This window comes from Tiliqua scincoides, chromosome 2, assembly GCF_035046505.1.
Source record: "Tiliqua scincoides isolate rTilSci1 chromosome 2, rTilSci1.hap2, whole genome shotgun sequence".
NCBI classification, from domain to species: Eukaryota; Metazoa; Chordata; class Lepidosauria; order Squamata; family Scincidae; genus Tiliqua; species Tiliqua scincoides.
The window spans coordinates 165,088,013-165,112,399 of record NC_089822.1 but is presented as its reverse complement, the minus strand read 5'-3'; the positions used below and the strand labels follow the sequence as shown (position 1 = coordinate 165,112,399).

The 24,387-nt window shown below is 43.0% G+C and overlaps 1 protein-coding gene across 3 annotated transcripts in view; it reads right to left on the bottom strand.

Annotated features, from left to right (window-relative positions):
• Positions 1-276: 276 nt before the first annotated feature.
• Positions 277-24,387, bottom strand: part of MYH10 (myosin heavy chain 10) — a 108,688-nt gene continuing 84,577 nt past the window's right edge. For all 3 annotated transcript variants that reach the window (XM_066614714.1, XM_066614716.1, XM_066614717.1), the window contains 17 exons: positions 21,606-21,777; positions 19,026-19,238; positions 17,863-18,007; positions 17,205-17,411; positions 13,853-13,957; positions 12,082-12,234; positions 11,264-11,512; positions 10,597-10,809; positions 10,024-10,236; positions 6,776-6,937; positions 5,891-6,019; positions 4,983-5,071; positions 4,710-4,833; positions 4,389-4,597; positions 2,973-3,081; positions 2,302-2,474; positions 277-1,753 (listed from right to left, as the gene is read on the bottom strand). In XM_066614714.1, the coding sequence (XP_066470811.1) occupies positions 1,609-1,753; positions 2,302-2,474; positions 2,973-3,081; positions 4,389-4,597; positions 4,710-4,833; positions 4,983-5,071; positions 5,891-6,019; positions 6,776-6,937; positions 10,024-10,236; positions 10,597-10,809; positions 11,264-11,512; positions 12,082-12,234; positions 13,853-13,957; positions 17,205-17,411; positions 17,863-18,007; positions 19,026-19,238; positions 21,606-21,777 (2,810 nt within the window). In that variant the 3' untranslated portion in view covers positions 277-1,608. The remainder of the gene's footprint in view (positions 1,754-2,301; positions 2,475-2,972; positions 3,082-4,388; positions 4,598-4,709; positions 4,834-4,982; positions 5,072-5,890; positions 6,020-6,775; positions 6,938-10,023; positions 10,237-10,596; positions 10,810-11,263; positions 11,513-12,081; positions 12,235-13,852; positions 13,958-17,204; positions 17,412-17,862; positions 18,008-19,025; positions 19,239-21,605; positions 21,778-24,387) is intronic.

The following is a 24,387-nucleotide window of genomic DNA, read 5'->3' as shown; positions in this document are numbered from 1 at the left end:
GTTACCTTTTTTTTTTTTGAGTTGGCTGCCAAACACACCAACAGCTTACATTTCCTGAAAGTAAAATGAACTGATGAAATAACTAGTTTATCATCATTTGACAATGAAGTTTAGTGTAAAATAAATCCGTCCAAAGTTACTGAGACTGACTATAGAGAAGGTCTGACTCCCACGTTATTAACAGACAGAATATTTCAGTCATTGATTTTAAGCCTAGTTCAAGATAGAGAAAGAGAAAGAAGGCGTATCTTCCATGACAATAGCAAAAACTATTAATGAGTCTAGAAGGAATAAATTTATTGTCTTACAAAAATCATTGTCTAGAAATATGGGAATACAAAGAAACAAGGTATTTGCAGTCAGATGCCTGGTGGTCAACAGCCAGTAATGATTAAGAATTACCCAAATGCACAAAACAAAAGCTTTGTAACAGATGTTAAAGCTTTTAACCAAAGAAAAATATTCTTTCAAGCATGTTGCAAGAGATCAAGATTTCATAGTTAACACTGATTCCTTTTCACTGAATATCAATAATACCACTTGGACTAGAAGAGGTGTAACATGATATGAAGAAAAATTAATACATTAAATCATTGTTATAGGCAAATTATATATGTAACATTGTCTTAGTACTGTAGTGTCTAAGGCACTTTCTGTAAATATCAGTTCTTGGCTACAAAACAAAGAATACTAGCTAGGTGAAGTTAACACTGTCCAAAGGAAAGCTGAGAAGGGGGCAGCTCCACTGGCATGTCCATTTACAGACAATGTCCCCATGCTATCCTCTGAGACACTGATGGGCACCAAGACAGCTGCCAAGAGCTTCAGCTCTCATTTACATACACCCCCATCTCCAGCATGTCAGTCCAGCAACTGAGCAGTTGCTGCATGGGGGCAGATATGGAATGTAAGCCCATTTCTACGATGAGGCTTTCCAATTTGCTCTGAGCACTCTGAATATGTAGAGAACCACTAGTAACAGATCTGGCTGCTCTCTGCCAGACATACTACTAACCATGCCTGGAGAGGACATGCATTCAATTAAGCAGCATAAACAGCTGGCTAGTAATGAGTGTCACTTTACTACCCTCCCCAGCCTCTTCACAGTCAATGAACTGATTAAGTCTGTCATAAATGATAGGAAAAGGGGTCCTGCAGATGAGCCCAAAAGAAATGGAAAGGTGTTGCTGTACAAGTAAGCATGCATAGAAATAAGAAGGGGCCAGCTGCCAGAAATGTCTGCTTGGGAATGACATACTAGAGGGAGCACCCTTCTGTCATTTGGTGCTTTAAAAAATGGCTTCACAACGGATACCTGGAAACAAAAGCACTGAACAGATACATTAATACATGTAAAAAGCAGTGGTACCTATATCCAAAGCGGGTCATAGCATGGCAAGGCAGTCAACAGTGTGCTGCAGCTGACTTGCAATGTCTGAGCAAGTAGTGTGCCAGTTTTACCTAAGGCAAGTCTGGGGCCTCAAGGCAATGTGATGGCCAATAAGGCCTTCCTCTTCTTTTCCTCTTGCCTCATTCTCTTCTTCTCCCAGATGCATGGAAGGAAAGTCTCACTAGTGGGAGACACTCTGTACAAAATCGTAGGGCTCTTTATTCTGCTTGGGCAGCCTGTGGCTCATTGATATCACTGCCCTTACTTTCTGCATCATCATCAGAAAGCTCCAGGGAAGCCCCTTCAATGTGCAGTTGGCGCCTCCCAGATCGGGTGGAGGAAAAAGTGATTGGGCCACCCCTCCTGTAAGAATGTACAAAGAGTGATGGCTTGAGTACATGGTCCTTTGCTCAGACAGGGAAACCACCATCCCACTAGGCTCCCCTATGTCATGGTCAACAGCATTGACAGCTCAGTCACAACATTGATTCAAATATTCATGCATCCAACAGAGATGGACCAAAAGTATACAGCTCTGTCTAGCCAATGTGTGTAGTTAGATACCTCAATACACTTCACTTGGGTTCTACGTATGGCTGCCAAGGGGTGCCATTTTTAACTAGCCATCCACTTCCAGACAAACACAGCAACAGCATGTGCTAGTGACCTCACCAAATGGTCACTATTCTTCCATTTTGGTTACTGAATACCATCCCGCCGTTTGAACATGATCCACATCAGTAGTGAGCTATCAAGGACCCAGTTGGGCAGGGCGGGGAGAGAAGGGAGAGAGACTCACAAACACAAAAGAGTAACCAGAAATGAGAATCAGTGAGAATCCAGCATATCCCAGGGGGCTGTGCTGAAGCAGCCCACACTCCGCCCACCCCCTTAAGTCAAGCATTACTCACCTTAGTCTGTTTTTCAGAGTGCTGACTTCCCTGCTAAGTCCCTCACTGGCTTCAGTGGCATCATCCAACTCACGCTGGAGCTTACGGCGTGAAGCATTAGCACGTGTCGCTTCCTCCTCTGCCTCTTCTAGCTGGCGTTTGAGCTGTTTCATCCTAACATTGGCTTTTTCCATCTAGGAAATCAGATATATTTTGTAAAGGAGGAAACAGCCATAAGACACACCAGGTCAAATAGGGCTTTGCTCACACAAACACAATCATTGTGCAGGAATATGCTCCCTTCCTGAGACCTGGAAGGGTCTCATCTACAGAGCTGTTTGTGTTTGCCCACTCTCAAACACTGGCTAACTTGACTGCTTGTACACTGAAAAGAGCTCTTTGCTCCCCACAACTGCCTTGAGGGGCATGTGTGCGTGTGTTAATCAAAGCAAAATCTCATGCCAACTACACATGTCTGCTGGATCAGGATTCCAATTAAGTCTTGCTCACTCAGGAGCCAGGATCCCAGAAAACAAACAAAAATGCAGCACTATAAGAGAACTCATCTTATCATAAAGAAAACAATTGCACTGTTTAAGCAATATGCTTAGGTTACTGGCAGAGTAGAAGAGTCTTTTGGAGGATGGGTGGCTACGAAGAGGAGCTCTTCAATGGAGCTAGCAGTAACTCACCTGTTCTTTATACTGGTCTGCATGGCGGCGCTCATCCTCCACCTGCATGAATACCTCCTTCAACTTCTTCTCAGTACGACGTACTAATTTGTTGGCAGCTGCTCTCTCTCTAAAGAAATTCAACAGCACAGAATCGTACACTACAGTAGCAGAATGAGGCTGGACCAAGTACTAAAAGCACATCAAAATGTGTACTGATTCTAGCTGACGGTGCAAGTGGCAGTGGAGTAGTTCATACATCTGACTGTATATAATAAACCCAAGGTACTAACCCTGAAAATCTGATTGTTTTCAAAAATTCAATTTTTGGGGTGTCCTGGAGTATTTACAGGACAACAGCAATGAAGTTCCAGATCAAAACATAGTCAATTCTCTCTCATACACAAATTTGCTATCTGTGAATCTGCTTATCTGCAAGAGGCAGAACTGCCACCTACCTCTTGTTATCCGGGATTTTGTTCTCGTTATCTGCTAAAAGTGTGAAGGAACACTCGGTGGTGGTCTCGGTGCAGCTATGAGCAGGTAGGTGGGGTGAGAGGTTGTAGGAGGAGGAGAAGAGACAGTGGCCTCCTCATGAGCAGAAAACACCAGCACCACACAAGGGGGAGAGAACACACGCCTATACAGTATACGGCTGACAGGGAGAAGATTGCAGTAATCATGTCCAGTCAATTACGTATATACCATTTTTTAGAAAGTTATCTGGATTGAGTAAATTTTCTGCATCAATTAGGCAGCGATATTGGCCTGTGGAGAATCACATTTGTGTCCATTTCCAGACATGCCCCACTATTTTGGGCACCATTTTGGGGACTCCAGCTGAACCTTCATAACCCTGATAATGACCAATGATGAGAGGGCTCTGGAAGGCTACCAGAGGGCTGCTCTGGGTCTGGGAGAAGCCAGGGGAAGGAACCAAGAGAAAGTTGGAGGAGGAGGATGTGAAGCAACCCCCTCCTCACTGCTGAACTCTGACGCCTCACCACTGGGCCAGCACCCTTCAATGGGATATCCAGCACAGAGGAGGAAATATCAGATGTTGATGAGCCCTCGCTATCAGACTTCAAGATAAGATTCAGGTTATAATGTCAATAGAGCGTATGATGAAGAGGGTCCTCTGGAACCTAACCCCATTTTTCTCAGAGGCTCAGTGATTCAGGATCCACTAAATCGGTATCCATGACGTTTTCCAAGAACCTAACTGTAGCAGATAACAAGAACTGACTGTACAATAAGAAATGGAAGGTATTACTACACCAGTTCTTGCACTGACTCATCCTTCAGATGCATAGCCCCCCTTTCTGAATAACTAACCAATCCCATGATAAGCCTCCAGAAAAGAGATTCTAGACTTGATTGTGTCCCCCCCCCAATTCAGAAATTGCTTTCCCCAATATTAAAATCAAGACTATTTACTTTGCCTCCTGCTCCAGCTGTTCTTCTAACTGCCCGATCTTTGCTTCAAGTGCTGAAATGGTTGCCTTGAACTTGGACTTTACTGAACCTTCCAACTCCTGAAGCTTGGCTTTCAGTTCTTTATTATGACGCTCTAGCTGCTGACGTGCATTCTCACTCTTCTGAGCAGCACTCCGCTCTGCAGCCAATTCAGAGTTCAGCGTGTCAACCTTTGGGAAGGCAAGCACAGTTTAGATAGCTCTCTCTTTCCTACAAAAGCAGATGAAGAATATTCAAGTAATACACCAGGGAGTGTGTGCACACAAATGCACACTGTTTTACCTGTAGTGTGGTTTTGCGGAAACGGTCATTGAGAAGTTCCATGTTGCTCTGTTCCTCCTCCAGTTCCTCTTCCAGTTGTGCAATTCGGGCTTCCAGCCGGCGCTTCTCATCAAGCAGGGCAGATCTACAGAGTTGAGATACGCACTTGACATCACTACAAATTTGAATCAGGAATTTTGAGATAATCACGGTCTGTCACATCATGAGAAAGGTTGACAGAATATTTCCATCACATAACGCCTGCTGTTAGCAAAGCCATCTAATGAAACTTACTTCCCAGAGGCACTGTTGGCAATTTCATCAGCTAGTTCATCCCTCTCCTGCTCTGCATGACGCCTGGCTCTCTCCGAGGCAGCAAGCTCCTGAAAAGATAATAATAATAATATAATAATATACAGTATTTATATACCGCCTTTCTTGGTCTTTATTCAAGACTTTATTCAAGGCGGTTTACACAGGCAGGCTTATTAAATCCACGCAGGGATTTTTACATATTGAAAGAAGGTTCTCTCTTTCAAGAACCACCACATTCAAGATGTTACACTCCGATCTGGTTTTAACATTCTGGCCTCCATCCTCCCACGCTCCGAGCAGATGGAACAGCTCAGCTGCAGCTTGCCGGCTGCTTCAAGGTCGCACGGTGCCGGTGGCCTCGAACTGGCGACCTTGTGGATGTTAATCTTCAGGCAAATGGAGGCTCTACCCTCTAGACCAGACCTCCTGCCCAACAAAGATATTTGTTGGTGTCTTGCTAGGTGTGGCAAGCAAGATTACTTTTAATGTCTTGATAAAGAGCCCTCACATTATTCTATGTCACTAGAGTCTGCACTGGATTAGATCCTCTTAGGATATAAAACATCCCCCCAACCCAAAGTCCAACTAACACATGAACCTGCCTATGTCATCTCCCCACAACCTGAACTGGCTTGACTTTGAAGCCTGACTTCCAGCTCCTTGGTCACAAAAGACTTAAAAATTTTAATGCTTTGCAGATGAATACATTTAGTTCCATATTTCAAACACTCCACAAAACATTCCCACCCCCCAGATTGCATCAAATGCACATACTCCAACACAGGAAAAAAAAAGGTCTCCAAGATTCTGCTTTAAGTCACAGGCTTTTCACAAGTCAACTGGTTGCCTTCTCTAGCATGAACATCCATAATGCCACAGGACCATACCTCTTGCAGTTGAAGAATTTCTGCTTCTAGGCTTTTGAGTTTTTTCTCATTCTCCTTGGATTGAGCAAAGATTTCATCCCTAGATGCACGAGCTTCTTCTAACTCACGCTGATAGTCTTTCATCTGAGTCTGGAATGTAGAAGAACAACCATGTTTAGATCAGGATGAAATATTTGTTTAAAATTTTTTTGTTAAACTAGCCATGCTGCTCAAGTCTTCTCTACATATCCAGAACATCATACAAGATACCTGGATCCTGTTGCCACTCCCTTGCGTTTGGCATTTAGAGACAGATGACCTCTAAAGCCCAGAGGATGCATACAGTCAGCATGGCTTGTAACCTGTTATGGACTTTTCCTCCATAAATCTGTCCAACCCCTTTCAAGGACACCTAGGCCAGATGCCTATGACCACATCATGTGGCAAGGAGTTCCACAGACTAATTACATGCTGAATAAAGAAATATTTCCTTATATCTATTCCAACTCTCACAGTCTAAGCGGCAGTCTCCTGATTCTGGTGCTGGGTGAAGGGGAAAACCCTTCCCTCTATCCATCCAATGCATAATTTTGTATGACTCAATAATGTGCCCCCCTCTGGTGCCCTCTTTCTATACTGAAGAGCCCCAAACATTGTAGCCTTTCCTTGTAAAGGAGGTGCCCAAGCTCAATTAATAGTTTTGGTCACTCTCTTCTGTGTCTTTTCCAGTTTCACTATATCCTTTTTGAAATGTGGTGGTTAGAACTGAAAACGATACGCCATAGATTTGTACACTGGCATAATATTGGCCATTTAAGGAGGGGCAGAGGAAATGTTCAAATAAAGAGAATGGGTTCTAAGGATCACTCCCATGCACATCTTGATTTGCAAAGCAGTTTTGCCTACCTGCAGTTTGCGCAGTTGCTTGATTGCTTCATCACGGGCCTTGTTTGCAGCCTCTATCTGAGATTCTAGGTCTTTCAGGTCTGCCTCCATTTTCTTTTTGGATGCCACAGCTAAGGCCCGCTGCTTCCTCTCATCTTCCAGTTCTGCTTCCAACTCCCTGACCTACAGAGTTAACATGACGCATAAAACACCAAGACAAAAAAGAAAGAACCTCAAACAGAACCCAGTAGCTGAAGCTGCCTGTAATGAAAGATGAGATCCCAGAAAAACATTTTGGATTTTAGGTTACTTAAAAATACAGTACTACAAATTCATGTTCCCTTGTGGGGAAACCATAAAGAGAAGATGAACAATTGTTATTAGTTCTTCCAAAGAAAAAATTATGCCTAATGGAGGCTAAGAAGAGCCATAAGCAGACACAAATCTAAGACTACAAAAAGGCTATAGCAGGGGTCGGCAACCTGCGGCTCTAGAGCCGCATGTGGCTCTTTCAGCTGTCTGCTGCGGCTCCTCCCGGTGAAAGTGGCAAAGGTGTTAACAGGAGGCACCTGTGTTGGGAGGGCAGGCTGCTTCCCTCTGCCCCCTGAGCTCACTGCCCTCCTCTCCCTTCACCCCCACCTGCCCCGCATTAGTTTCCCTTTTCAATTTTGCCCACTCTGCAGGCTTAAGGCCCCTGTTTTTCCCTTCCCCAACTCTCCAGCAGGCTCAGCCAATCAGCATCCAGCAGGCTCCTGGCTTTTTCTGATGGAATGACTCAGGGCCCTTCACTGGCTGACCACCAGCCAATCCTGAGCTGCCCTCCTCCTCAGCCATTGCAAGCCCTTGCAGCCTGCATTTCCTTGAGCAGGTCCCCACTCAGTGCAAGGAGAGGCTTTTCCTCCACAGCAGAGGAGACATCCTGTGTGTCTACTCAGTAGTAAGCCCCATTACAGCGGATGAAGCTTACTCCCAGGACAGGGTGCCTGGGATGGCAGCCTTGGAGCCTGCTCAAGGCCAAGTGAAAGGATGGGTGAGTGGGTCTGTTCGAGAGTAAGCCCCTGGGCTACTCCCAGGAAGGTGTGGAGGGCTGCAGCCTCAGCCCCCTCCTGTGCAGGTCTACTCACAAGTAAGCCCCACTGTAGTCAGTGAGGCTTCCTCCCAGGAAGGTGTGGAGGGCTGCAGCCTCAGCCCCATCCTATGCAGGTCTACTCACAAGTTGTCAGTGAGGCTTCCTCCCAGGAAAGTGTGGAGAGGACTGCAGCCTGAGAGCTCCAACCAACTTGTCTGCTCAGAAGTCCCATTGTAGCCAATGGGGCTTACTCCCAGGATAGTGTGGAGAGGGTTGCAACCTGAGTGAGGGAGGGCAGGCAGGCAGGGCAGAAGCTGGCCTGTGGTTGCCCCCCCCCACCTTTGGCTTCTTCTCTTCCCCACCACTGGAGTCTGTGTCCTTTTTTCCTTCCAGCAGGGTGCCTCTGGAAGGTGGGGGGAGTTCTTTAGTATCCATGTAAGATAAGCAGATGTCATAACCGCCATTTGTATTGGAATCCTGGAAGATCTGGTGAGGAGGTAGATGTGGTGTCAGCAGTGGCCCCTTTAAGGGTAAGGCCTGGGCATCCAGCAGCATGTGCTGCACAGCTGCAGCCACTTGAAGGCAATAGGGCCTTCAGGGATATAACAGGCACCTGAGGAAGGGGGTGTGGGTTGTAGGAGTGCAGGTTGGAGAGGAGACTGACTGGGCTTATTGACTTGGATACTCTGACTGATTTGACTGACTTACTTTGGAATCTGATCTTGGACTGTGACTTGGCTTATTGACTTTGGACTCTGCCCTGGATACTCTGACTGACTTTGTGACTAACTGCGGGAGACACTAGCGTTTGAAGTGTGGCTGCTGTGCCCAAGACCTGCTGAGGACCAAGGGGCTGCTGTAGTGGTGGGAGACTGCTGGCAGGAGAGAGGACCTCTGCAGGTTGAACAGGTGAGCTACCCTGGAGGTGGGGTCCAGCAGGACTGCAGGGCAGAACCAGGGTCATTTGTTGGGGGAAAGAAGGGGAGCTAATTTGCTTAAAGTGGGCATAATTCTCCAGGCAAAGAATGGCCTTGGAATCAGGCAAAACACCATAGAGGACCAGGTGTCTGAAAACACAGGACAAGAATGTATGACAAAACTAACTAAAAGCTACAAGAGGGGGCTACATTATAAAAATGGGACCTATGAGAGCATAAAGGTAAAAAAAACTATATATGCAGTGTTATCTTCATTTTAGATGTTAAAAGGGTTTTGCGGCTCCTGAGGTTTTTTTTTCCTCCGGAAAATGGGTCCATACGGCTCTTTGAGTGTTTAAGGTTGCCGACCCCTGGGCTAGAGAATCACCTGTGGGCTAAAATCAAGATACATTTCCCCTGCTCAGTACCTCACTCCCCCAATATAAAATTGAATTTTATAGCCAGGTTTTTCCACTACAAGCTTCAGACTCTCTTCATTCATAGCTCTTGCGTACAGGCTAATACTGCAGCTTATTAAGTCATTTATAGGCAAAAGTAGTCAACTATAATTGTTAATCTCGTACTGAGACCAAAATGATACTCTTGTTCTTGGTGCATCTGTTCCCAAAATGAGGACAACAAGGCTTTATGTCATCGCTATTAATTCTTCAAAGCAAAATTAAAAGCAATTTCAGATCAACTAAGCAAGAAGCTAAAGAATTGGTAATGACAATGTTTATAATCACAAGCTAAAATTAAAAATTCTGGCCAGTGACCCAGAAATTTGGTGTATTTCCTGATCTGAAACTTGAAAGACACTTTCTGAACACATTATTAAATTGTACAATGAACATATTTAACACAACCCTCATTCATTGCTTCCAATATTCCTGGAACTTAGTGCCTCTATACATAAATCTACCAGAAGCAGTCTATCCAGTGACCTAGGTAGGCCCCATTCCACCTGCACTCCTGTGCGTACATAATTCATAAACTGATCTCCAGGGCATTTTTGAAATGACTGTTCACATATGAATTCACATGTATTTATAAACTTACAATAGTGATAAGTTACAGATTTAATATAAATTTAAGAGTCTAGCTACCTGGTTTACTTCTAAAATACAGCTGGGAATGACAGGACATAAACCCAATGACACTGAAGTATGAAATAATAAAGTAGCATGTGTGCATGGAAAAGATTTTAAGACCTAATAGAACAAAGCTGTATGAGGTTTCATGAGTGAGTGGCTACTGTTACACTTAGATATTCCAAGACTTACTTGTTTTACCAAGAGCCTCTTCTTCTCCTCATTCTGCTCATCTCTGGCCTGAAGGTCCCTCTCAAACTGTGCTTTCATAGCTTGCATGTTCACTTCCAGGCGCAATTTGGCATCTTCTGTGGCCTGCAGCTCATCCTCTAGCTCCTCCAATTGTGTTCTCATCTCCTCCACTTGCTGCTCCAAGGTGCGCTTGGATTTTTCCAGTTCATGAACCTACAGCCCCAGTACATAAAGAACACCCGACCATTTCAGGTATCCTGATAATGGCAACAGAGTGGGTGCAAGTAATTTATGCTGCAGGGAACCAGGGAAGCTTAATTCTCAGTCCCTTGGGGGCTATGCTACACCAGCTCATTAAAAAGTATGCAAAAATACAGTAATGAACAAAAACAAACTCTAGAACTATGAGAATTTATATTTCAATAGTTGGGTACACTGTGTACACGCAGAACTAAAAAAGTCAGTTTACAATATTAGAAGGCTCACCTCTCAAAGTCCATTTTACCACAAAAAAATTAAAGCACTTGTTCAGTGTACTATCAGTTCCAGATATGCAAACAGCACAACACTCACATTTTTGCCCACATCATCTTTGGAACTCATCAAATCCTCCATGTCTGTACGGAGTTGCTTGTTCTGCCTCTCAAACTCTTCCTTTGACTCCAAAGCTTCCTCCAAGGCTCGTGCCAGAGAAAGTGCCTTGGTCTCTTTTTCTCGTGCCTCAGCCTCTGCACGGTCTCTTTCTTCTGCATTGCGAGCAGATATATTCTTCTCTTCTGCCAGCAGCTGAGCATTGTAAATATATGAATAGCTAAATACTGTAGGTTGGATACTTTGATTTTAAACTTAATCCCCAAGATACTATGGTTATTTAATACTTTGGACTCAATGCTGTCAGGCACTTTGCTAAGGGACAACCAACCAAATGCAGGACATCTACCAGAGATTGAGGGCACCTATTCTCTTGCCCCTAGTTCCTCAATAATGACCTTCTCTTAAGGCATCATTAAGATCTTCTACCCATAAAAGGCTCTAGTTAAGCAGCCATACAAGAGCCTTACCTAAGTTCCAGCTGACCCATTCATAGGTGGACCACTGCAAAAGTATTGCACTCGCATGGATAATTTTTAAAGGCACCTTGTATGACATTTCACTGTTGCAAGATTAACTACCAGGGGAAATAATTAACTGATATATGTAACATCAGAAGGAAAGCAAGAGGTTTTAAGTACTGGCATACCTGATCAAACTTCTTCTGCTTCTTCTCCAAGTTGGAAACAATCTGGCGTTGATGATCAAGGTCTACCATCAAATCATCAAGCTCCTGCTGAAGACGGTTCTTGGTCTTCTCCAATTTATCATAAGCCATTGCTTTCTCTTCTAGACGCTGGTTCAGAATTTCCATGTCCTTCAGTAACTTCTTCTTACTCTCCTCTAGCCCTTCAATGGTCCCCAAGTCATCATCAACCTTCTTCTTGGCATCAGCCAACTGAGTTTAATATCGAAAAAAGGTGCTTGTTAGGACTAAAATGGCACATTTTTACACCACAGCCTAGATCTTGCTCGGCTGGCAAGGTTGTTTAGGCTGTAGCACTTCACAGTGCTGGTGGGGATTCATGTGAATGGATGTTCCTTGCATGGAAAGTGAACACATCAATGAGGTGGCTAGACTAGAACTGGTCTCCTTGACATGTCCATTTTCTATAGGCAACATATTTCTTGTTTTTTTGCTGAATTTTCCTCTATCAGCACTTGCAATGGTACGGCCTAGATGCAGATTTACCACCTCAGAAGAACCAGACCCATATTAATTGCAATTATTACACTGCTTGAAAGATTCCCCACTCCACATACTCCAACTGTTCAAGGCATCTGGAAAAAAGGGTCTAACCTTGTATGATGTAATAAAAAGCTCTAGTCCTTATAGCTTCTTTCTGACAATAGTGCAGAGAAACACACCTTAGATTAGTTCAACTGAAGCATAAGTCTGACTGGAGATGAACCACCGTCACATATAGTGGGTACAATGGCCTGTACATTCATTCCATGGTTTCTCACCTGACACTGCAAGGCTATAACCTGTTTCTCCAAGTTCTTCCTGGCCTCTTCTTCTTCTTCCTGCTGCTCCTGCAGATTGTTCTTCTCTTCTTCCAACTGCCGAATCCTGCTACTCAAGTTCAGTTTCTGGCGGGTTTCCTCTTGCAACAGCTCCTGTTGTGGAGTGAAAGGTGCACTCTAACACTTGTCCCAACAGAGATTGAACTTAACCTCATGCAGATACCCTCCAATATGGATTATTTTTGTGCCAAGGAATGGTATGGGGCTGCCTAAGGAAGCAGAATTCATGCTGGTTGATCTTGGCAGCATTACTCATCACAGTGAAATTTGATAATGGGATACATCATTCCAGATCTTAAAGCAGTTCATTAAAAGTTTGTTCCAAAGCTAGAAAGGTCATCTGTTCAATGCAAAAATGGCCAAGTAACTTACTACCATCAAGCAGAATGAGATGTGTCATCTTTCTAATAACAGCAATCACACAAAAGATAAAAGGACAACTTAAGAATTGCCAGAACTTGTCATGCTTGTTTAGCACATTAAAGCAGAAGCTAGGCTCTGCTGGCAAAGACTACATTACAGTCCATCAATTTCTGAAAGATTAAAATGCTCAAAACAATTAATGGATCTTGTACCATGAAGAGCTTTGTTGGTCAGATGTTAGCATTTAAACAAGATATCACAAGAACTGAACCCATTATTTTATAAATGAGCACACAATTCAAAACCTTGCCCTGTCCATTCTGAGCTCTGAGATGGGTTGTTCCCCCACCCCAGGGGAAGCTGGAGAGCAAAAACCAAGGTAATAAAATATGTTGCTCCATATTCCACGTATGAAAGACTCACTATATTACTTGTAGACTTAAAATTGAGTGTTGGGAGAGTTAGGACAGACAAAAGAAAATATTTCTTTACTCAGCGTGTGGTTAGTCTGCGGAACACCTTGCCGCAGGACGTGGTGACGGCATCTGGCCTGGACGCCTTTAAAAGGGGATTGGACAAGTTTCTGGAGGAAAAATCCATTACAAGCCATGATGTGCATGTACAACCTCCTGATTTTAGAAATGGGCTATGTCAGAATGCCAGATGCAAGGGAGGGCACCAGGATGCAGGTCTCTGGTGTGCTCCCTGGGGCATTTGGTGGGCCGCTGTGAGATACAGGAAGCTGGACTAGATGGGCCTACGGCCTGATCCAGTGGGGTTGTTCTTATGTTCTTTTGAGATTAAGGGCCCCAGTTAGACACTTTCAGGGACAACGATCCAGACAGATAATTGTCATTATTCGTGTAGAAGTTATTTCTGTGATATTACAATATACCATAGACATTCTTATTGGGTCAACATGTCTGCTGCTGCTATGAATACCATGTACTGTTTTATACTCCTTTGTTCTTTGATTATTCCTTTTGCTGCTTTCGCTAATGCCATATTCTGTTTTTATATTTATATATTATTTTAATAATGCTGGCTCTTCCTTGACTGACTGTTTTATGGTTAGTTCTATTACGTATTTTTTATGTTAGCTGCCTTGAACACACACCCCAGTAGGGGAAAAGCAGGATAAAAATATTATCACTAAAATACAGAAGCCCAAACTTTACTTTTGCAAGAGAATGCACGTGATTTTTTTTAATATCTGAAAAAATCATGGTGGATATGCAATTTCACTGGAAGCACTACAGTACAGTCTGCACTACAGTGATTCAAACCAGAGAAGGAATGTGCAATACTCAAGATAATGAACTGATTCATTCTAACAATGCAGGCATACCTGTGTATCCTGTAGCTGCGACTCGAGGCTGGCAGCATCTTTGGCAAATTTAATGCCTTTTTTCTCTGCTTCTTCCAGGAGACTTGAGACATTGTCCAGCTCATTCTACAAAGCAAGGAACCTAGATGTAACATATCAGTATGTCACTTGCCAGGGGCAAAGTCTTTTCAGAGTTGTGCACACAGTCTAGAATATCCAAAGTAATATCTATGTAAGGAAACATTTGAGAGAAAATGCATCTTGCAGCAATGTCCCATGGATAACTGTAGTCCTTTAGATGGCACATCGTTTTATGAGGTGATGAGAAATTGCACTGGACAAAGGAAATTTGTCATGTTTTTCCCCTCTGTAACATTACTGAATATTTGAGGGCCACACTTCAGTTATTTGTTTATTTAGACTTTCCAAATGGTGGTCTTTAGTCTCGGCAAGTTATTCTTCTTGCAATTATTTTAGAATGATCCTGTCAAAAAGTGGAGGCACTCACACTTTAGGCACATTTGATTTGGGTTCTGCAACATTTTCCAATGAAATCTCATCTCAAAAGTCAACTACATTGCTTCAAAAGGTTTTAACCCTTCAACACAACTGAACAACAATAAAATGGGACCAGACAGAATATAGTACAGGCAACTCCTACTTCACAATGGTAATCTGTTCTGGAGACACTGTATTGTAAAAATAATCTATTGTCAGCCAATAACACATTGTCTTTTTGTAATTCGTTCCAAGGCTTCAACTTCCACCACAGAACTAATTCCCCTCTCCAAAAAGTGATTTTGAAAGGTGCCTGTTGGGCTTTGTAGGGGCCACTGTTATACTTAAAAATCACTCTTATTGGCCAAGATGCGACTTCAAAGGTTCGCATTTGCATTCACCTCAGCTATATCCTTCCCTCAACACACACAACCACAACATTAAAAATGTTGCTAGCAGCTGTGACATTAGAGCTGAAAAAGCCATTTCAGAGCCCAAACTTATCTTCCCCACCCCACCCCACAAGTGCAAATACACCAAAAAGGAGTATGCTGTATTGGGGGGGGGGGGAGAATCTGGAGGCTTCCCTCTCCTTGATCCTCCCACACTACAATGGGTCGCCTCAGATCTTTGCCAGCTCTTGATGTCTGAAGAGGGAAAATGGGTGAGGAGGCCGCTGAAAGAGGATTCATTGCATGCCATCGACACAGGATCCACTTCCTTCTGCAGACTCCCGGTCCCACTGCTCCTCACCCCTCCCCACCCCCACCTCACCTGCTTTGCTGTCAGCAGCAGGGTCCAGCAATAGAAAGGGAACATTGCCACATCTAGCAGCAGCACTCCCAAAACAGCCATCAACGGAGCACTCTGCACACGATTAGTAGCTATTTGCAAGAGTAGAACCACCACTATCAAAGTGCACCATCTGGTGATCCTGTATAGTCTTGTATTGGCTTTTGCATCAGCTCTTTCCCTCAACACACACACGGACACACGCGTGCACGATATTAAGTGCCCTGCTATAAAGCAGAGTTGCTAAAGCTGAAACACTACTTCAGAGCCTTACATATACACTGACTTTTGCACTGGCACCTTTCCTCAAACACAAAGAAATACAACATTAAATACACTGCTATTGGCTGAGATGCTACCAAACACTTGCAGTCACCGATTGGCTTCTTTACCACCCACAAGATTCAGTTGGTGGCAATCATAAGCCCATTACATAGTAAATCACCTATTGTATAGTGAGCCTTGTCTTGCCATGGAGTGTCCATCATAAAGAGATTTGGTCTGCAAGTTCATCTTAAAGCAGGGACCTACCATTATTTTTGTACACTGAAATTGGGATATCAAACACATTAGTGCACGGGCATGAATTCCAAAACAGATTCAAACAGAAGTGATGACTGTTTTTAATGGGAAAAATCCTTTATTCAAATTGTTGTGTTTTAAATATGTAAAACACAATTACAAAGTTTCACTAGAGCAGATTTTTCTTAAAGCAAATTGTGAAAAGAGGTTCCTGTCCCTTTAACACCCAATGTATGTTATGCAGAGGCTCAGAAGTGTTATAGGCACACTTTTGCTCTATCCTCAGCAATCGTCCTCATTGTCTTTACTCCTCCTTCAAACAATATACTCTAAAACTATGTTCAAGTTATCACAAAATTCAGACTCTGTTCCTTTGTGCAGGGGAAGGAAGTGGCATAGACAGGAAGCATGCATTTAGGGATGAGGCGGCACAACAGGAGCCACAAGCCTCTACCATGAGGCAAAAACAACACTATCATATGCTTCAGTTGCTGTCAACTGAATGCTTTCTGCTGTCAGAATGCTTTCAGTTTTACCAATACCAATCATTTTTGTTTTTTTAAATCAGGCACCAGTACCATCCCAAACAACCATATGTAGGATAATCAGTGGGGTATTTTAAGAGGTTGTTTAATTATGTCTTTTAGCCAGTTCATTAGACTATGCCAGTGGTTGCCAAACTCTGAGCTGCGGCTCCCTGGGGAGCCGCAGAAACCAGCCAGGGAGCCACGGAATTCTCATGAAAAACCTGCTGTTCTAAATAATGTACAGGTTCAACCTTGTTATACACAGATTTTTTATACATGGATTTGGCTCATTATGAATGGCCCCTGCAAATGAGAAGGAATGTGCTGATCCCTGGAGAAGGGGAAAAATGCATCCCTTTAAAATCAGTTTAAAAAACTGCTTTTTACTGTTGTAGGGAGACAGTCATGCAAGGGATTACAGGTATAACCTAATTATTATATTTTTCAAGGGGGCAGAATCCACTGATTTTTCTATCTCAACGCTGATGAGAAGTACCTTAAATTAAAGGAAAGCAGCCGTTAGCATTGTTAATGTGAGAGAGGGCAGCAGGCTGACAATCTATCAATCATTCTCTCACCTCTCCCTTCCCCCTGAGCACATGAAAGAAAGCTAAATGGCACTGATTATCACCCATTCTTTCCCCCTTGCTGGGGCTCCTGGTGAGGGGAGGGATTACTGCCTCTTAGTAAAGCTTAAGTGCCTAGACAGAGACTTTTTGCCTCTGTGTGCATTTCAAAAGATCAGCAAGGTTGTTTTTAAATCATCGGGAGCAAAGGGTCATTGTTTTTTAAAATTGATTTGCTTTAGTGCAGCAAAATATATTTGCTTATATATAGCCCATATAGCGCAAAGGTTTTTAGCCATTCACAGTGTTCTGGGAATGGAACCATTGCGAATAATGAGACTCAACCTGTATAGGATCCTACCCCTGATGAGGAGCAGTGACCAATGGCCCAGTAGGTTAAAGGAGCTGCCAGTCAAAAGTTTGGGAACCACAGGACTATGCCAAAGTAGTGCAAATTAAAATCCTTACCTGCAGCTTGTTTGCTTTTTCTGCCAGTTCTGTCCTCAGCCTCTCTCCTTCTGTGACCTTAGCCTGCAGCTCCTGAACCTGGCCATCTAGCTTCTTCCTCTTGTGTTCCGATTCTGATCTAACCTGCTGCAACACTTTCACTTCACAGGCCAGTTCTTTATTATCCGTCTCCAAACACTGTTTGTTCTTTTCAAGATTTGTTTTGAACTACAAAGAAAGAGAAACTGCTAGAGACTGCCCCACAGACTTTCATTTGCAGCAGTGATGCACCCAACAGACTTTCATTTGCAACAGTGATGCACCCAACAGCTAGGAAATTTTCTTAGCCAGATTCCATTGGAAGTTCACCAGGTTTTTCTTTGATAGGAAAATCTGTTTTGTTCTCCAATTTTACGTTCATATTGAAAAGAGGCAATTGTGAGATCAAACCATTTTGCTATTGCAGTATAGCAAAACTGTTAATCTTTAACCTACTGGTACCTGTGAGCAGTTTCCAGCATCAGGTGATTCATGCTTCAACAAGTTACCAGTGTGATTATAGCCCATATAGCACAAAAGCAGTAACAAAATTTGTCCTATCAACTGAAACTGACTGGGAAGCAGTCTTTGGAAAACAGTATGCAAAATCCTCATACATTCAATTAAATTTTTCACTCACTCTTTTGGCTTGTTCAAGCTGTTCTGAGAGCTCTTCCAAAGCAGTTGCATGCCTCTGTCTAATATCTTGAATTTGGGCTTCATGATTCTTGGTTTCTTCTTCAAGTGCTTTTTTCAGTTCAGCCACTTCCTGCTCACGCTTTGTCCTATGAAACAACCGGAAAGAGAAGGTCGAAATTTCTCATAAAGGAAGAAAATGTCTTTGGAGAGAATGAACACGAACAAAGCCCCGTGCAAGCCAGCCTGTTTTATGAATTCCTACTGTCAAACTCAGGTCAGTTTTACAGCCAGTAAGGCAACCAAAATGATTAAGGGGCTCATGTACCTTCCTTATAAGGTAAGAACATTAATGAACTCAAAATTATAATCAATATAGAGAAAGCGAATAAAGATGTTCTCTCTCAACACTAGAACCAACCAAGGTCACGCAACAGACTGGCAGGAGATTCAGAACGGACAGGAAGAAGCAATTCTTCACACAACATACTGTCACACTTCCTGGTCACACTGGCCAAAATGATTTTTTAAAGGGATTGCATAAATTCATGACGAACACAACCATCACTGGTTACTATCATGGCTGCATACTACCTCCAAGACCAGAAGCAGTTCATCTCTGAAAAGCAGATGCAAGGGTTCACTCTTCTCTCCTGCTGGTGGATGTCCCAGAGACACACTGTTGGTTACAGAAGGCTAGACTAGATGGGTCTTTGGTCTGATCAAGTATGGCTCTTTTTTTTTTTTTTAATCTCGAGAATGGTGTGAAAAGGGTGAGATTTGGTGTTTGTTTTCAGAATTAACATATTATCCCCTGAATAGAACTTAGGCAGCCTTATTTACTGAATGATAATACTTAGTAGCTTAAACAATTGTAGGGGAAATTTACCTCATTTATGGGTATGGACCTAATTTGTGCAAGAAACAAGTGTGGTTTTCCATACAAAGGTCTTCTCAGGGTCAAGATCTTAAATCTAACCATCTTATTGATAAAAATGTCCAGCAATTCATATGGGGAAAATCTAATAAGGTAGCAAATCAGCCTGGAAAAAAGTTGCATTCTCTTTTCATTAAAATGGTTGAGGATTTTTAATATTTAAAAGCCAAAAATAGAGAACTACAGCATTTCAATCACTTTCTGCATTATAAACCTAACGCGTCACTAACCTTAGCTCTTGCTGAGCTGCAGTGGTATCCAGGGTATCTTCCAGCTCTGTTTTCAATGCCTCTAATTCTTCACTCAAGTCTCTCTTCTGCTTCTCTGCTTTGTTGCGCGAGGCTTTTTCTGATTCAAGGTCCTCCTGCAATTCCGCAATCTGAGCTTGCAATTCACGTATTAGTTTTAGTGCATTGTTCTTTTGCACAGCTTCATCATCACCCCTGGAAATGCAATACAAGTTCAAAAATAAGAACAATACTCTACACTCTCTCGGAAAAAGCATAATCATGAGAAGACAAGTTCTGGATTTCCACAAATATGTTTATCAGAACAACCGATCACATGGCTTCAAATGAAGAATGCACCAAAAGGAACTGGAAGTAGCCATAGCCTGGGCCAAAGTGCATCACAGAAGCTTGGTTTTGCAGACAACAAGTAATTAGGGCAGTTACAGGATATCAACAGGTGTTCAATATAGCAGTGTCTAGTTATTCTCTTGTGTACTGTTGGCTCCAGAAAACCAGAGTACCTGAAAGCACAGCACCCCAAGAACTGAAAGCCTTGCAATGTCAAAAAAGGAAGCACATCTTTAAGATGTTCAATATGTAAATATTTGCTTTGATATTCATCCCGTAGTTGTCACATATTGCACAAAAATTCTTGTGACCTACATCTCCGAACACAATGCAAAATGCCTAACTCTCAGACACAACTTTGAGGAGGTCAGGGGTTTCAGCAAGAATGAGGGGCTGGAGAAGATGGCTCATATAAACACAACATTCAAAAGGAATACAATGTCTCTGATGGACACGCCCCACAAAAAACCAAAGTGCTGTAAGAAAGTTGTATTCTTTTACAAGCCAAGTACAATTTTTACAATCATGAATCCATCAAAGCAAGGCAGAATGCTCCCCCCCTTTACTACAAAGTTGCAAAAAAGCAGTACCAGGTGGGGATCTAGTGCAGTGCTTCTCAAGAGCTAGGACCACTTTGAGCCCCAACCTGTAATAAAGAGCCAACTTAGAAGAGCCCATACATCCACAGGCACAGCCAAGAGTTAAGGGTGGAGCTCACAAGCAGAGCCAAGGGCATAAGGGGCAGAGCCCACAGTGAATGCCAGTTCAAGGTATACAGCTTTTCCAGTCCCCTGCCATCTAGTAATACATTATACCAGGCCAACATCCAGACCCCACCTGAGTCACAAGTAAAAATGTAGTCTTAGGGTGCAATCCCATCCTGTGCTGGAACAGGCAAGCCAAGAGGCTTCTGCTGTATCCAGCGCAGGATAGGGGCCATAAGCAAGAGGAAAAATTTCCCCTTGCCCCCGGGTAAGGGCCACTGGCCCCATGGGTCTCCTTTGACTTGAGTCACCTATTGAGGTGGCGCAAGTCCGAGGAGAGCGGAGCAGCTTGAAGCTGCTCCATTCTCCCAGGGAACAGGGGTTGGGATCCAGCATAACTGCCAGATCTCAGCCCCCCTCCTGCTCCCAGATTCCACCCACCCTCCTCCTGCCCAGGAATGCCTCCCTCCTGCCTCCTCCCCACCTCCCCCTACCTAACTTTGCTCCTTGAATCAGCCCAAGTGGGCTGATGCAACCTGCATGGAGACTTGCACTGGCCTCCACAAGCCAGCGCTTCCCTGAGTGCCGGCCTGGCTTCCTCCTGAGGAGCTGCAAACATGCCTTATGGCACATTTGTGACCCTCCTGGGCCAGCGCAAGGGACTTGCACTGGTTCAAGTCAAGGGCTGGCTTGTGCCCTAAAATGCAAAACTCAGCAAGCTGAGTCCAATTACAGGTTATATGTTAAGTCACACATAAATAGGTACACTTGCTGCATACCAAGAACTTATGCCTTAAGTCATCATAAAAGACAAATGTACACTTTTTAAAGATAGGAAATACAGAGTTCCAAAGGACAATTTTGAGAATACATGACAGCAAACAAGATAGAAAAGCTGGACAGAAACTGACTGCTTCAAGCATGCTATCACTGCCTCCTGCCTTCCTCTGACTGAGTACAGCGTGGCTACCCTAAGCCCCTCAAGTGGGCCTAAAAGTGCAGTGAGCAGGCAAGAAGACCAGCAGGGTGGCTGCTGAGCAAGGTCCTCATTCACAACTCTTCCACTCCACCCAAACTGCCACAGTGTGTACACATGTCACTGCCACTTCATCTCTTCTACTTTCCAACTGTACAGTATCAGCATGTGTTTGCTCTAGATGAGCAACTAACTGGGAAGGGTCAGTACAGCCTGGCACAAGCCAAGTGGGTGGTGGGTTCTAGGCAACTGTCTTGTGTTAGTTCAACAAGACGGTGGCAGCAGCAATGCCACACTCTACCCAAGGACAATTGGCAACTCACTTCTTGATCAGGTCACATACAAGTTGAAGACTCTGACCTAGCACACAAGGAAATGGACAATATTTCAGCCAAATTAAATCATCATTAAGATATGAGGATTTTGAATTTAAGGAGCAGTTTACACAGATGTTGGTCAGTAGCAACAGAAAATCAAGCACTCAACTTTCTCAGTAGCACCCTTTAATACAACTTCAACAAGAGCTAGCATTGCCACAAGTTAGAGGATTACCTGGCAAGTGCAGCCTGCAGCTCCTCTTCTTTCTTGGCAAGCTGAATCTTTAACTCCTCAATTTGAGCTTGGAGCTCAGCAATTTGGTCCTGTAGATCTGTAGTTTCACCATCGAGTTTCCTTTTAGCTTTTTCCAGCTCTTGACGAGTCTTTTCTTCTTTTTTCAAGCGCTCTTTAGAGAAAGAGAGATGATATGGGGAATTTTTGCCTTACTGAATGCTATTTGACATCAATCTCAGAATGAATCTGCTAAAGACAAATTTAATTAAAAGTTACCAAATTGTCAGCTTAGAATTTGCTGGACACAGCAGCAGAAAGGAACCAAATGCACATGATGGTCTGTCACTGGAAGACATCAAGTAGCAGAAGCTGCTAGGGACACACTTTGTTAGTGGCACCAAACTAAGATTAATATGAATGAGATCATCAGTGGTTAGTGCAACTTTTGGATCATCTAAGATTATTCTGCAAAGGGAAACTTAGCAATGATTTAAACAAAACAAAGCAATACACAACCTCTGAAAATTTTGTTCATTTTTCAAATAGCACCCTACCTCTTTAGCGTGAATAAAAATCAAATCAGTGTTTTACAAGTGTCCCAACACTTGTCCCAAATAAATAAAATGGATGTTTAAAGAAGGGATGTGAATCCTCAAGATGAAACAGTAAATTCTATTTCTTTGATGAACTTTTGTTCTACTCTGAGGCAACAGAGTAGTCAACACCAGACCAATCCTATCTCATACATTAGGCAGGATACAGATGTCAGTCTCAAGAAACACATTCTAGGGAAGCAAAATGTCTGTTTAATATTGACATGTTAACATGGTGGGGTTATTAGGCTTTTCTGACCCCAAGACTTAGAAATCTTGGCCTCCTGTGTCCAGAACCTCAGAGCAAGACCTTAAGTTACCTTCTTGAGGAGATGGATTGTGCTTAAGTTTTCAGACACACACATAAAACCACAGATTAATGACAAATATGCAAACCACATTTCAAAACGGGACAGAACCAACAGAAAGAAAAGCTTATAGTAATGAGGTATGACTGCTCTGTCCTGGTTGGAGGTGGCAAGGTTTAAAGAAATGGAATTGAAATGGCCCTGGGATATCTGCTGCACACCCACTTGTCAGATATTCCCTCTCTAGATCCAAACATTAGCCTCTGTATAACATCTGGAGTGTATGTGTGTGGGAGAGAAGAATCTGGCCCAAGAGGAATGCTGCTGGTTGGGGTCACACTTTTTTTAAACCATAGGAGCTCTTGAAGCAGTAGTTGAGACAGCTTGCCTGATTTCATTTAAATCATTCTGGTAGAGAGTAGAAAGATGTAAAAGTACTAACAAGTACAACTAAATGATTTAACAAACCAGATGTATTTCAAGTTAATTTTCACTAATGGATATTTAGTTCCAAAAGTTTCTACTCTGAAATGAGACTAGATGGCTCCTATTATTTGTCTCTTCACTATTGCATAGTTATAGCAAATGTTTACAGAGAGATAGTAAATGACTTTGTAATTAGAGCTATGACTGGAAACCACCGAAGTTTACATTTGCACTGAATTAAGGAAGCAGGCAGATGAATCTAGAAGCTGCTGTAGGACCCCACCCTCACTCACCCTAGTATCTAGAAGTACTGCATGACAACTGGTCACAAATATGATAACTTAGAAAAGGCTGAAAATATTGAAGCCCTTAGTTCCATCATAGATTATTATACATCATAGAAACCCCCCATGACACAGAAAGATTTCGTGCAGCACTTATACAAAATACACAGCCCATGGTCTGTAAAAGGAGGACAAAAAGACAAGATGCATTTCATTTTCTTAAGTGGATCTTGCTGGACGGCAGACTATCTTCCCCCCACATACATACTACACCAGGAGTGGCCAACCTTTCAATACTTTAGGGCTCCTGGTCCTTTAACAATTGTGCAGAAGAGGGAATTTCAGCAGGTGTAGCTTGTCATCTGTGAAATTAGCATAAGCTCTGACTTCAGAATGAGTGGGAGAAGAGAACCCATATTGGATACCTTCAACCACCACAGAAAATCAAAAGTAAGTCAGGGAAAGTAAGAAAAGAAGAGTCTGTCTTATTTTTGTTTGCCACTATTGTCTGCTGCAATATGGGCATGAAAGTACCAGTCTTTATTGTTTTCACCATCATCCCAGTGAGCATGAGGCTGGTTACATCCAGCTTAATGCCATAACAACATGAACTATAAAAATATGGCTCATGTCATGTGTTAGGCTGAAATGAGTAATGCTCCCTGGCAACAAGTAAAAAGACTTAAAACTCCTATAATCAAGCTAGTTGGTCAGAGTACTGCGGGCAAGAAGCTATTCCCAAATTTGGACACAAAGATCAGTAAATGTGTAACATTAGGAATCTAACATGAAGTCAAAGTTCTACAACACATCATAAGTTCTACTTTCAAGAATGGCATCTAAATCTAAGAAGAGGATTATGTATACTGTTGATATGGCACTGCAAATATTTCAGGCTATTTATTCCCAAAACATGATCCATGAATTGTGCCAAGAAGGAGAACTGTTATGAACAGAACACTTTGTTAAGAATATTCAGGAATAAGTAACAAAAATAAAGTTTAAGGGCACAATCTTATCCTTTACCTCCCCTGCCAATGCAGACACACCGCCAGAGTGTGTGCTGCATCCTGCAGGGAGGGCAATTCTGGAGATCTCCTTTGGGTAAGAGAACATTTGTTCTTTTACCCAGGGGTAAGTCTCTAGAGTTAGATCTACACAGATCTATACC